This window comes from Myotis nattereri (assembly GCF_964212035.1).
Source record: "Myotis nattereri genome assembly, chromosome: 15".
NCBI classification, from domain to species: Eukaryota; Metazoa; Chordata; class Mammalia; order Chiroptera; family Vespertilionidae; genus Myotis; species Myotis nattereri.
The window spans coordinates 57,471,720-57,484,190 of NC_138090.1; the positions used below are offsets into that span (position 1 = coordinate 57,471,720).

Consider the following 12,471-nt stretch of genomic DNA (forward strand, 5'->3'; position numbering starts at 1 on the left):
CATGGGCTGTGCATATCTATACTAATAAACGGGTAATATGCTAATTCAACCAGATGTCTTCCGGAAGTCCTTCCTGACAAAGTCAGGCCCCGGCGAAGCTGCCTGCGGTCCCAGGGGAAGCCAGCCCAGGTCCCAGGTGCTCTGGGCCAGCCAGAGGGAGAGAAGCCTGGGTTCCGGGTGCAGGGGCCGAGGCAGAGGGATTAGGGGCGATCAGGCAGGCAGGGGAACAGTTAGGGGCAATCAGGCAGGCAGGGGAGCAGTTAGGGGCAATCAGGCAGGCAGGGGTGCAGTTAGGGGCAATCAGGCAGGCAGGGGTGCAGTTAGGGGCAATCAGGCAGGCAGGCAGGCAAGTGGTTAGGAGCCAGCGGTCCCAGATTGAGAGAGAGACCCTTTGTGATCAGGCCTAAACCATCAGTCAGACATCCCCCATCCTCCCTCCCCCCCATACATGAATTTTGTGCACGAGACCTCCAGTAAGCATATAAGCACTTTGTTTTATATCTTCTCGACCCCCCCACCCCCACATGGAGGTATGTCCGTCTGTTCCCTGCCTCCCTGCTTCCGGTCTCATTCTATGGGTCAATTCATGTTGTTCATTAGATTGCACCCATCAGTGAGATCATGTGATATCTGCTTTTCTCGGATCACCCAAACTTTGTTTCCCGCAAAAGCAACAAGGACCCCAGGTTCTGGGTCCTCCTGGGTCAGCGGCCCCTGCGTGCGTGGATGGGTGGCCCCTCAGCCCCTCACGTCTCCCGCCCCGTCACGCCTGGTATCACCCACAGAGCACCTCGGGTCCTGACGCGGGGCCCGGGCTGCAGGGTTGGGTGTGGAGGCGGGAGGCCCAGGGTCGTGCTCACCTCAGCTGGGCGCCTCAGCGCGGCCGCCGCCATTGGACCCGGTGGCCGAGTGGAGGTGACAGCTGAACGACCAGGGCGGGGACGCTGGCACAGAGGTCCTGAGGCCGGGCTCTTGGGCAGCGCTGCCCCCGCCCCTAGAGCCCAAGCCCGAGCTTCTAAGGAACCAACCCATGAACCCCTCAAATGGGCGCCGACTCCGCTCTTTCTCAAAAGGGCAGCAGGACGATTTCTGGGGAGTTGTGGGGACTACTGGTCAGGTAAGTGTCTACGTTTCAGACTCAATGAAGCGAATCCAAGTTGACACCCACTGGTAACTGGTAGTTTGTTGCATGTATCATCAGGGATCATACATTATTAACTGATACCTATCATGGGCACACGCTTCTCATGACGTAACGTGTACCTTAGCTTTGGGAATATTTTCTCTCTCTTCTTTCTTACTGAATTTACTGCAGTGACATTGGATGATAAACGTATATAGGTTCCAAGTGTACAGCCTACATGACGTGTATTGTACTGTGCGTTCACCACTCCAAGTCCCCTCCCATCACCACTTACCCCCCCTTTACCCTCGTCTGCTCCCCCCACCTCCTTTCCTCTCTGGTAATCACCACCCTGTTCTCCATCCACCCATCGGCATCCCACCAGCTCGCAGCACAGGGGTCTGCAGGACAATGGGGGGGAGGGGGGGACCTAGGGCGGAGCCAGTGAGATGCCGCGTCACCGAGTTCACTGTGCTAAGGCCTTGCGGGGTGTGTGTGTCATAATCATCTGGCCACTCACGGTCAAATATGGATCCCACGTTCAAAGGCTGTTCAATCGCGCTGTTTACCCATTATCTTCAGGGAAAAAATCACTTCTACTGTCGTGGTAAACAACCTGCTTCCCTATTTATGATGGTCTGGCCCTCTAGCAACTTCAGCGCGAAATGATAGCTAATTTGCCTACAAACGTCAGGTGGTCATAATCATCTGGCCACTCAGTGTGTGTGTGTGTCTGTGTATATGTGTAATTTTTTTAAAAGATTTAAAAATATATATATCACATTAACTATTGGGAGGTATTAACTGGGCCACTTCACAATGTCACGAATCCTCTGCTCAAACGGCTTCTGTTGTGTTAATATGTACATAAAGCTGACATTAAAAATAAAAGTCCTTTTTCTCAGCAGTGTGTTTATTCAGGAAGAGAGAATTGTGATTGGGGGTGGGAGGAAGTTGGGAGGGTTGTTTTGGAGAAGAGCGAGAGTTTTGGAGTGGCAGTGCCTTCACAGGGCGAGTGGCTGGAATAGCTGATTTCTTGAAGGACATGCATTTACACCAAGAGCCAGAAAGCTGGAACCAAGTCCAATGTCCTCCATTTAACGTAAACATTCAGAGACAGAACGGTTCTCAAGAACAGAAGGAAGAAAGGCCTTCACGTAAGTGTGACTGATGTAATACCGTGAGCATGAGGGAAATCAAAATGTAAAACCTTTGAGGACAATTCATGACACGTATCGTATAAAATTCTATAAAACACAGCGTCTGTGAAAGAAACGAACACCAGCCCCTCCAGCTGAGAGCAGAGGGAGAGTAAAAAGGGCACGAGGTGAGAACAGCTGGTCGTTGTGACTCTGACCGTGAGGGACACAGGCCACAACGCAGCAACTGCAACAGGCAGTGACCAAGCCTGTATGTGCGGATGACGGCCTCCCTACAGGCCACTCGTCCCCACAGCCTTCAGCCGCTGGAACACGCACGGAGGGCACGCCCTCTCGTGGCCGATGTCTCACCGTGTCTTGCAACAAATGATGGTCTCAGCCCAGCCCCTGCAGTCCCACAACCACGAGTGGCAGCCGCCCAACTGGAGACGTGAAGGCACATGATCCCTCCGGGAAGCAGCCGGGAAGCAGCCTCCTCACGATGGCGCTTGGCATTCGGTGTGGCCTCCCGGGAGGCAGCTGACCTGCCCTGGCAGGAGCAGCGGAGCTTGTCCCAGCCTGGCCTCCTCCTCGGGGCTGGCACCCAGGTGTGAGGACCACAGAGTGCTGCCCGTCTCTCGGGAGGCCTGGCAGAGGGGCCACCCTTCTTCTTCTCAAGACACCGTCACCCGGCCCGACCTGAGCAATGAAACTGAGTCCAGATGATGCCCTTGGTCAGAAAGGAGGGAAGAGTCTCCCTCCCCCTCAGACGCATCGAGGAACCTGGGGTGGTGGGCAGAGTGTGCGATGGCCTGGGCAGGGGCACGAATTCAGGCAAAGGAGATGGCGGAGGGGAAATACGTCTCCTGTGCATCCGGAAGAACCCATGGCGGGGATCTCCCTGCTGTGCCGCTGCAGCACGAAGTTCACCATCAGCGGACGCTTCCCGACAGGAAGGGGCGTGTTCCCTGAGGCGGGTCTCAGGCTTCTCCCGTATGGACTCTGGGGCCAAACAAGGTGAATATCGTTAAAGAATCTCTGGGTTAAGCTGTCGCGTTAAACTGACAACAGAGCAGTGGCCAACAAGGCGCCCGAAGTCACTGCGCATCCCTGAGGTCATCGGGCATGAAGTTTCCGGTGCTGGATGATGTGGGAGCTCTGGCTGAAGGACTTCCCACACTCCCCGCACTCGTAAGGCCGTTCTCCCGTGTGAACTCTCTGATGCTGGATGAGGTTGGACTTTTGGCTGAAGGATTTCTCACACTCGTCACACTTGTAAGGCCTGGCTCCGGTGTGAATCCTCCGGTGCTGGTTGAGCGTGGAGCTGTGGCTGAAAGATCGCCCACAATCCCCGCACTCGTAAGGCCTTTCCCCAGTGTGGATCCGCAGGTGCTGCACGAGCTTGCACTTGTAGCTGAAGGATTTCCCGCACTCGCTGCACTTGTAGGGCCGCGCCCCGTTGTGGATCTTCTGGTGCTGGACCAGGTTGGAGCTCTGGCTGAAGGAACTCCCGCACTCGCCGCACTTGTACGGCCGTGCGCCCGTGTGCACGCGCTGGTGCTTGATGAGCGTGGAGCTGTAGCTGAAGGCCTTCCTGCACTCCCCGCACTCGTACGGCTTCACCCGGTTGTGGATCTGCAGGTGCTGCACCAGCCGGAGCTTGTAGGTGAAGGCCTTCCCGCACTCGCTGCACTTGTAGGGCCGGGCCCCGGTGTGGATCCTGTGGTGCTGGATGAGGTAGTAGCTTTGGCTGAAGGACCGCCCGCACTCGTTGCACTCGTAGGGCCTCGCTGCCGGGCTGGGGGCCTGGCCATTGGGGACCGCAGGGCTTTGCTGAAAGGGCTTCTCACAGTCATCACAGTCATAGTGACTCTGGGGGGGAAGCTGCTGGTGCTGAAGGGGTTTGTACTCGTGGCTGAGTGGCTGCCCGTAGTCAGTGCCAGGGTAATGGCTCCCCCCGCGGTGCCAGGCCTCCCCAGCCCCGCACTGGAAGCTGCCGGGGGGCGGTGCCCCTCTGAGGGAGGCCTGATGCTGCAGGAGACCCACCATGGCCAGGAAGTCCTCCCTGACGGCCCCACAGAAGGCGAAGGGCTTCCCCGACGTGTGGAACCTGCAGCTCTTCACACACGAGGCTGCGTCCACGGTGTCCACGGCGCTCCAGGGTGGCTTCTCGTCCCGGGGCTGCCCTCGCAGGCCCGCCGCGAGCCAGGGCTGCCTTCCGCAGGCCTCGCAGGCCCCTGGGAGCTCGGTCAGGCACAGCACGCCTCCCCCGACCAGGACACACTTCTCACAGGGCTGAGCGTCCTGAGTGGCTGGATATGGACTTGGCGTCGGGCCCGGGGATGTCCGTGCCACAGACACACCCTGCGCAGACAGCACCGCCTCCGCCTCCGCCGCCGCCGCCTCCTCCTCCTCCTCCTCCTCCTCCTCCTCCTCCTCCTCCTCCGCCTCCGCCTCCGCTCCGTACCAGCAACCTGGGGGCACAGAGAGGCTGCTGAGTGCACGCTGACCTCAGACGTGCGTGAGGCTCACCCAAGAACTGAATGCAGTGGACGGTTTTCAGGTTGGTGAATGGGGTTGCTTTGTACCAAAGACTGGAGCTCGAAAAGCCCCAAGAATTAAGGGGGTCACCAAGTGACTCCTCTTCCTATGGCCTTCAGAGAGGAAGGGAGAGGGGGAGAGAGAAACATCCACGATGAGAGAGAACCACAGTCAGCTGCCTCCTGTACGGCCCACACTGGAGGCTGAGTCTGCCAACTGGGCACCCGCCCCGACCAGGAACCGAACTGTGACCTCCTGGTTCATGGGTCGATGCTCAACTGCTGCGCCAGCCAGAGACGGTTTGAAAGGTGTGTGCGGCCCTCGCAACAGTACAGGTGCGAGAACAATAGGCCAGAGGATCAGAGTCTGGGTAGAAAGAGGCTGAGAGAAATGTCCAGAAGGGGGACGGGCAGGCGGGCACGCGGTGGGGCCTGAGCACGCCCCCGCTATGCCCGCTGCTGCCGTTCACCGTCACGCCCATCACGGGGCACCCAGGACGCTGCTCCCTAAACCCCAGGTGAGCAGGGGCGGGGCCAGGGGACAGAGCCCTCAGGCAGGAAGTGAGGGGCCAGCACTGCCTGGAGCTGTTCTGAACGTAACAGACGGGAAACGACTAAATGTTGCCCAGACGGGCAGGCGTTCTGTGAGAACAACCCTGGGACACAGCAGTGACGACACGGACGGGCACAGACGGGGCCACGGGGAGAACAGCCTGGGAGTGATCCAGCCGGGCAGGCGGGATGGAGAGGCAGGGCCAGCTGAGGAGCACTCTGGGCTCTAGGTCTGCGGCGAGTCTGCCCGGGCAGGGAGCTGGGGGAAGGTCTCGACACGAGCAGAGTAGTGCACCCTGGGAGAGCAAGCACAGGCGGGGTCTCCAGCTGGCACAGGGCCAAGTGATGCCGGACACCAAGGCAGCAACGTGAACGCCAACTGCAACGGAGAGGCGGAGCCCAGCGGCCTGGTGACTGAGCGTCGACTGTGAACCAGGAGGTCACGGTTTGATTCCCGGTCGGGGCACAGGCCCGGGAGGCGGGCTCCATCCCCAGTGGGGGGCTGCAGGAGGCGGCCGATCCGTGATTCTCTCTCATTACTGATGTCTCTCTTTCTCTCTCTTCCGCTCTGAAATCAGTAACAACATTTTTGAAAAGAGAAGATGAGTCTAAGCCGTCACTGGGTGGGCGCGGGGACTCACCCAGCGAGGTCACCAGGGCGAAGTTCTCCAGCATCACGTCGTGGTAGAGGCATCGCTGCGTCTCGTCCAGGAGCCCCCACTCCTCCCAGGAGAAGAACACGACCACGTCCTCAAAGCTCACGCGGCCCTGCCACGAGGGAGGGATGAAGCTGCAAACCCTCCGCCAGGCCGGGTAGCCCCTCTCCCCTCACCCCTGCCCAACACCCGCTCAGAGGAATGCCAGGCCTCCCCCCAGGCGGCCCCCGGGCGCTCACCAGCACCCAGCCAGGCGGCTCCCCAACACCCTCCCAGCGGGCCTCCACGCTACACCCAATGTGCCTGCACCCTCACTTGCGTCCCTCGTGCCTAGGACCGGGGCCACTGCCTCCCACCCTCTCCACCTGCCCTTCTCTGACCAGTCACCCCTCACAGGGCCCAGCCCGGCCGGCGAGGCTCAGGGCCGAGTGTCCACCTGGGAGCCCGGTCAGGGCACAGTCCCAGGCTGCAGGCTCGATCCCCAGTGCGGGGCCTGCAGGAGACCAGGGATTCTCTCTCGTCACTGATGCTTCTCTCTCCCTCTGCCTTCCTCTCCGAAGTCAGTAACGTACGGGGCACAAACAGGACCTCGAGCTGCCACAGACCAAACGGACCCTCCAGCCCACAGTGAAGGCCGTCCGCTTGGGGCCTCGCTTCCACCTCAGCCGCCTCCAACACACCCAGGGTCCCCTCCTCCCGCGGAACCGATGCCCCGCGGTCAGACCTTTCCTTCCCACCCACCGGCCACGCTAGTCCACCCCGTGCTGCCGAGGAGCCCAGCCCCTGTCCCCACACCTGCCTCGCTCCCCCGGGCGACGGCTCTGCGGGGCTAACACAGCCCCGTCACCCTGTGTCGGAGCCCAGCCCCAAGCGCCCTGTGGCCAACCACAGTCACGCCCTGGGGTGGGGGGACGGAGGACTTGAACCCGCATCAGGGGACAGGACTCAGCCCTCACCTCGCAGAGGAGCTCATCCAACAGCCGGACTGACCCACCGGCTCCGCGAACACCCCAGAGCTGCGGCGACTCAGGCATGACCGCTAGGCCACCCGCTCCCGCCCCCCAGCCCTCGCCTCCGTCCGCCTCCCGGAAGCCCGGCACCTGGTACTCCCTCTTCCCGCCCCCGCCTGTGACTGACAGGCCGTCCCTCCAGCCGGGCGGAAAGACGCCCGGACGCGCAGGGACAGCTCCTTCCCACCGTCACTCACCCGCCGCCCGGCTCGCGGCACCCGGCGCCCCCACCTGCCGGGGGCCTAGCGGGGCCTCGGCTCACGGTTCCCACTGTGACCCTCACAGCCAGCTGCCCACACTCCGTTCTCGGAATGGCGCCCAGCTCTGGGCTGAAATCAGGCCAGTCCCGACCGCTCAGCCCAGTCAGGGAGCCCCACCCCGAGCTGCGGACAAGAACTGCCGCCGCCTCCTTCCTCTCCACACGCTGCCCCCCGCCCCCCGCGGCTACAATCACACCTCGCGGGCCGCGGCAGGTCCCCCGCCCATCCCGGGCTCTCTGTCCCCTCCATCTGCGCGTCCTGGCCCCGGTGCCCGGGAAGGCCTGCACAGGACCCGCCTGGGCCGGACGCTGCCCCAGGGGCCCGGGGACAGCAGAGAGAGGACCGGGACCCCCTCCCGCGAGCCGACAGCGGGGGGCAGAGGGCGGGGACGGGCAGCGATGGGAACCGGGGGGCAGAGGGCGGGACGGACAGGGATGGGAACGGGGGGGGGGTCAGAGGGCGGGGACGGACAGCGATGGGAACGGGGGGGGGTCAGAGGGCGGGGACGGGCAGCGATGGGAACGGGGGGGGGTCAGAGGGCGGGGACGGGCAGCGATGGGAACGGGGGGGGGGTCAGAGGGCGGGGACGGGCAGCGATGGGAACCGGGGGGGCAGAGGGCGGGGACGGGCAGTGAGGGGAGCTCATGGGCTCCGACCCCCGCACCGGGGCCACCGCTGGAGCCTGGAGACCAGGCCGCCTGTCTCCTCGGGATTCGACCCTCGGCGCCAGCCTGTCACCCACCCTCTGCTCCGGTCCCGTCCGGTGAGCAGCCTCCGGGCGCATCGTTTCTCCTCTGGTGACCGCCCCCCTCCCTCGGCCCCGCCCCCAGGCCCCGCCCTCCAGCCCCCGCCCCCGCCTGTGACTGCCCCGCCCCCGCCCCCAGGCCCCGCCCCCCACCCCAGGCCCCGCCCCCGCCTGTGACTGCCCCGCCCCCGGCCGGCTCCGCTCTGCCCTTGGCAGCAGCAGGGCCCCCGGCTCCGGTCCCCTGGCTCAGGGCAGCTCCGGTCCCGGCACAGCTGCCCCGGGGGTGTCACCACGGGCGCCTCACAGTCCTGGGTGCCCCGCCCCGGGCTTTAGGGTTCGCTGGGGGGGGGGGGCGCACTCACCTCGGCCAGGCCCCCCAGCGAGGCCGCCGCCATGGCGCTCAGTGCCCCCAGGCCAGCGGCGGCCGCTCCGCCTCCTCCGTCGGGTCTGGGCGCCCAGAGTCTCCGGACGAGGAGCCGTCACCGGGGGGTCCCGCCAGCCCGGGACCCTCATTGGCTCACGCAGACGCCGCTCCGCGCAGGGCTTTCTGGGCGACGCTCCCACAGCCACACGGGCCTCCGGGCCGGGCAGCCCCAGCGAACCGCCTGGAACAGAGGGGGCGCCTGGAACAGAGGGGGCGGCAGTGCCAGGGGCGCCAGGGGCGCCAGGGCAGCTTGTCCTTAAAGGGGCCGTGCCCGGATCCTGGGAAGCTGCCAGCAACCGGTCGCCTCTGTGTTTAGAGACATGATCTCAGGCGCCAGGAAGGACCGGAAGCTGCCAGGTATCCATTTAGGGCCCCCACCCCCCATTTCTCCCAGCTCTTCTATCCGCCAATTTATGTCACAGCCCAGCTCCGACCCCATGCTCTCTGGGAGGGGAGAGGAGAGGAGGGCAGGGGGAGGGGAGGGGGGAGAGGGGAGGGGGGAGAGGAGGGCAGGGGGGAGGGGGGAGGGGGAGGGGAGGGGTTTCCTGCCCCAGAGGCGCCGACAGTAAAGGAAGCCCACGGCTCACCGGGCTCGGGAGGCGCCGTGGCTCCGGCTCCCAGGAAGGTCCGGACGCAGTCCGGGCCGCGTGTCCAGCGCTCCCGGCTCAGAACTGTCAGGCAGGACACAGAGCCATTGGTCTCTCATGAGGCCGACACGTTACACGAAAATCAGATTCTGACCATTTATTTCCCTGAATCTCTCCGTTCTGTCTAGAACATTCCAGGGAATGGGCATGTCGCTCTCAAAATGTCAGTAGATACACCGAGAGCTTCAGGACCCAGTAGGGCAGCGGTTCTCAACCTTCCGGCCTTTAAATACAGCTCCTCATGTGGTGACCCAACCATAACACTATTTTCGTTCCTACTTCATAGCTATCATGTTGCTGCTGTGACGAATCGTCATGGAAATATCTGATCTGCAGGATGGTCTTGGGCGACCCCTGTGAAAGGGCCGTTCCACCGCCAAAGGGGTCGCGACCCACAGGTTGAGAACCGCTGCCGTAGAGGCAAGAACAGGAGCTGAGGTGCTGAGACAAAACCACACCTACAACCTGCTCAGGAGGCCGTTCCTGCCGGGAACACCCACGCCATTCCGTGCAATTCTCTCTCATCACCGATGTCACTACCTCTCCCTCTCCCTTTCTCTCAGAAATCAATAAACTATATTTTAATAAAACAACAGTTGAGCAACATTATAAAGAACAAACTTGCGGGTGAGGAAGACATGAGACAAAAATAAAAACAGAAAGACCCACAATCTATGGGGCACAGCCAAACAGTTCTGAGAGAAAAACCATATAGCAATATAGGCCTACCTCAAAAAAAAAAAAAAAAAAAAACACAAGAAAAATATCAATAAATAAAAGAATAAAGGTCAGACCAGAAGTAAACAAAACAGTCTAAAAATTACAAAAGTTTAATGAAAGCAAGAGGTGGCTCTTTAACAAGATAAGCAAAATTGAAAAACTAACCAGATTCATCAAGGACATAAGAGGACCCAAACAAAATCAGAATCGAAAGAGAAATGATAACCGACACCACAGAAATACAAAAGCATTGAGAAAACTAGAGGCCCGGTGCACGAAATCAGTGCAAAGGTAGGTCTTCCTTCCCTGACTGCGGGCACCAGCTTCCCTCTGTCCCCTGGGACCAGGGCTTCCCTCGCAGCCCTGGCTTCGTCTGGAAGGTCATCCAGAAGAACAGCCGGTCTAATTAGCATATTATGCTTTTATTATTATAGATAATCTGAGTAAATGCCAACAAATTAGCCTAAAGAGAAAAATTCCTAAAAACAGAAACACTGAACACACCAGATCAGTGGTCAGCAAACTCATTAGTCAACAGAGCCAAATATCAACAGTGCGACGATTGAAATTTCTTTTGAGAGCCAAATTTTCTTAACTTAAACTATATAGGTAGGTACACTGTTATTAACTTAATTAGGGTACTCCTAAGGCTTAGGAAGAGCCACACTCAAGGGGCCAAAGAGCCGCATGTGGCTCGCGAGTCGCGGTTTGCCGACCATGGCACCAGACCAATAACAACAAACAAAAGCCCTGGACCGGATGGCATCACAGGTGAATTTTACCGAACTTGTCCAAAAAATTCAACAAGAGGGAAGACTCTCAAACATGTTTACAAGGCCATGATTACCCTGAAACCAAACCAGGGAAAGGCATCACAAAAAAGGAATGTTATAGGCCAATAACCCTCAAATAAAAAAATAAAAAAAAGAAAAGAAAATGAGCAAACTGAATTCAGCAATACATTACAAAGATCAGCCCTGGTGCCCCTACACCAAAAGGCTGCAGGTTCGATTCCCAGTCAGGGCACATACCCAGGGTTGTGGGTTCAATCCCTGGCTGGGGTGTGTGCTTGAGGCAATCCATTGATGTTTCTTTCTCACACTGATGTTTCTCACTCTCTCTCCACCTCTCCCGTCCTCTCTCTCAAATCAATAAAAATATATACTTGGGTGAGGATTAAAAACAAAACAAAACAAAAAAACAGAGAGAGCCCTGACCGGTGTGGCTCAGTGGATAGAGCGTCGGCCTGCGGACTCAAGGGTCCCAGGTTCGATTCCAGTCAAAGACATGTACCTTGGTTGCGGGCACATCCCCAGTGGAGAGTGTGTAGGAGGCAGCTGATCGATGTTTCTCTCTCATCAATGTTTCTAACTCTCTATCCCTCTCCCTTCCTCTCTGTAAAAAATCAATAAAATATATTTTAACAACAACAACAAAAAAACACAGAGAGAGATCACACACTATGATCAAGTGGGGTTTATTGCTGGGATGCAAAGATGATTCAATATATGCAAATCAATTAACATGATACCACATAAGCAAAACTATGATCATATCCAGAGGCAGAAAAAGCACTTGACAAGATCCAACATCCTTATATATATAAATATTTCTTAACTTTGGAGAGAGAAGGAGCGGGAGAGGGAGAAACATTGTTCGGTTGCCTCCCCATATGAACCCTGGCTGGGGATCCAACCCACAACCTGGATATGTGCCCTGATCAGAATCGAATTAGTGACCTTTTGATTGGCCCGACAACACTCAACCAACTGAGCCACACCAACCAGAGCCCAACATCTGGTAGAGTGGGAACAGAAGGAACATAATGCAACATAATAAAGACCATATGGCAAACCCACAGCTAACATCATACTCAATGGGGAAGTCATCAAAATTAGAAAGGAAGAAGTAAAACAGACATTATTTGCAGATGACATGATACTATACATGGACAACCCTAAAGAATCCACCAAAAAAATCTATCAGAACTGACAAATTCAGAAAAGTAGTGGGATGCAAAATGAATATTCAGAAACTAGGTGCATTTTATACCAATAACATACTATCAGAAAGAGAAACTAAACTTAGAAACATGCAAAAAAACCCAACCAAACAAACAAACAAAAAAACCCAGAAACTACTCTCTTATACCATATAGAAGAATAAACTCAAAATTGGTTAAAGAACTAAATGTCAGACCCCAAACCAAAAAACTCCTAAAAGAAAACATAGGCAGTAAACTCTCTGATATTCCTCTTAAAGAGTTTTTGCACAGCAAAGAAACCATCAACAAAACAAAAAAACGCCGAAACCGGTTTGGCTCAGTGGATAGAGCATTGGCCTGCGGACTGAGGGGTCACGGGTTCGATTCCGGTCAAGGGCATGTACCTGGGTTGCGGGCACATCCCCAGTGGGAGATGTGCAGGAGGCAGCTGATCGATGTTTCTCTCTCATCGATGTTTCTATCTCTCTCCCTTCTTCTCTGTAAAAAATCAATAAAATATATATTTAAAAAAAAACAAAAAAAACACCAATCTATTAAGAAAATATTCCTCAATAGCACATGAGGGGTTGAAAGGCAAAATATGTAAGGAACTCATAAAACACCAAAAAACAAAAATAAAAACCAGCAATCCAATTAAAAAATGGGCAGAG

General features: G+C 57.6%; 1 protein-coding gene across 1 annotated transcript; it reads right to left on the bottom strand.

Annotated features, from left to right (window-relative positions):
- Positions 1-2,028: 2,028 nt before the first annotated feature.
- On the bottom strand, positions 2,029-8,604 carry LOC308530550 (uncharacterized protein). Its single transcript, XM_081107271.1, has 3 exons — positions 8,388-8,604; positions 5,996-6,122; positions 2,029-4,736 (listed from the first exon to the last, which is right to left on the bottom strand). The coding sequence occupies exons 1-3, from the start codon at positions 8,418-8,420 to the stop codon at positions 3,379-3,381; spliced, it is 1,518 nt and encodes a 505-aa protein (XP_080963397.1). The 5' UTR covers positions 8,421-8,604; the 3' UTR covers positions 2,029-3,378.
- Between the last annotated feature and the right edge of the window lie 3,867 nt (positions 8,605-12,471).

Bases quoted from the DNA above. Each gene is read 5' to 3' on its own strand.
- LOC308530550 (XM_081107271.1), bottom strand. From the start codon at position 8,420: ATGGCGGCGGCCTCGCTGGGGGGCCTGGCCGAG. The intron at 6,123-8,387 runs GTGAGTGCGCCC...CCCTCGTGGCAG, and splicing joins CGCTGGGGGGCCTGGCCGAG to GGCCGCGTGAGCTTTGAGGA. The intron at 4,737-5,995 runs GTGAGTCCCCGC...CTGTGCCCCCAG, and splicing joins CGCCCTGGTGACCTCGCTGG to GTTGCTGGTACGGAGCGGAG.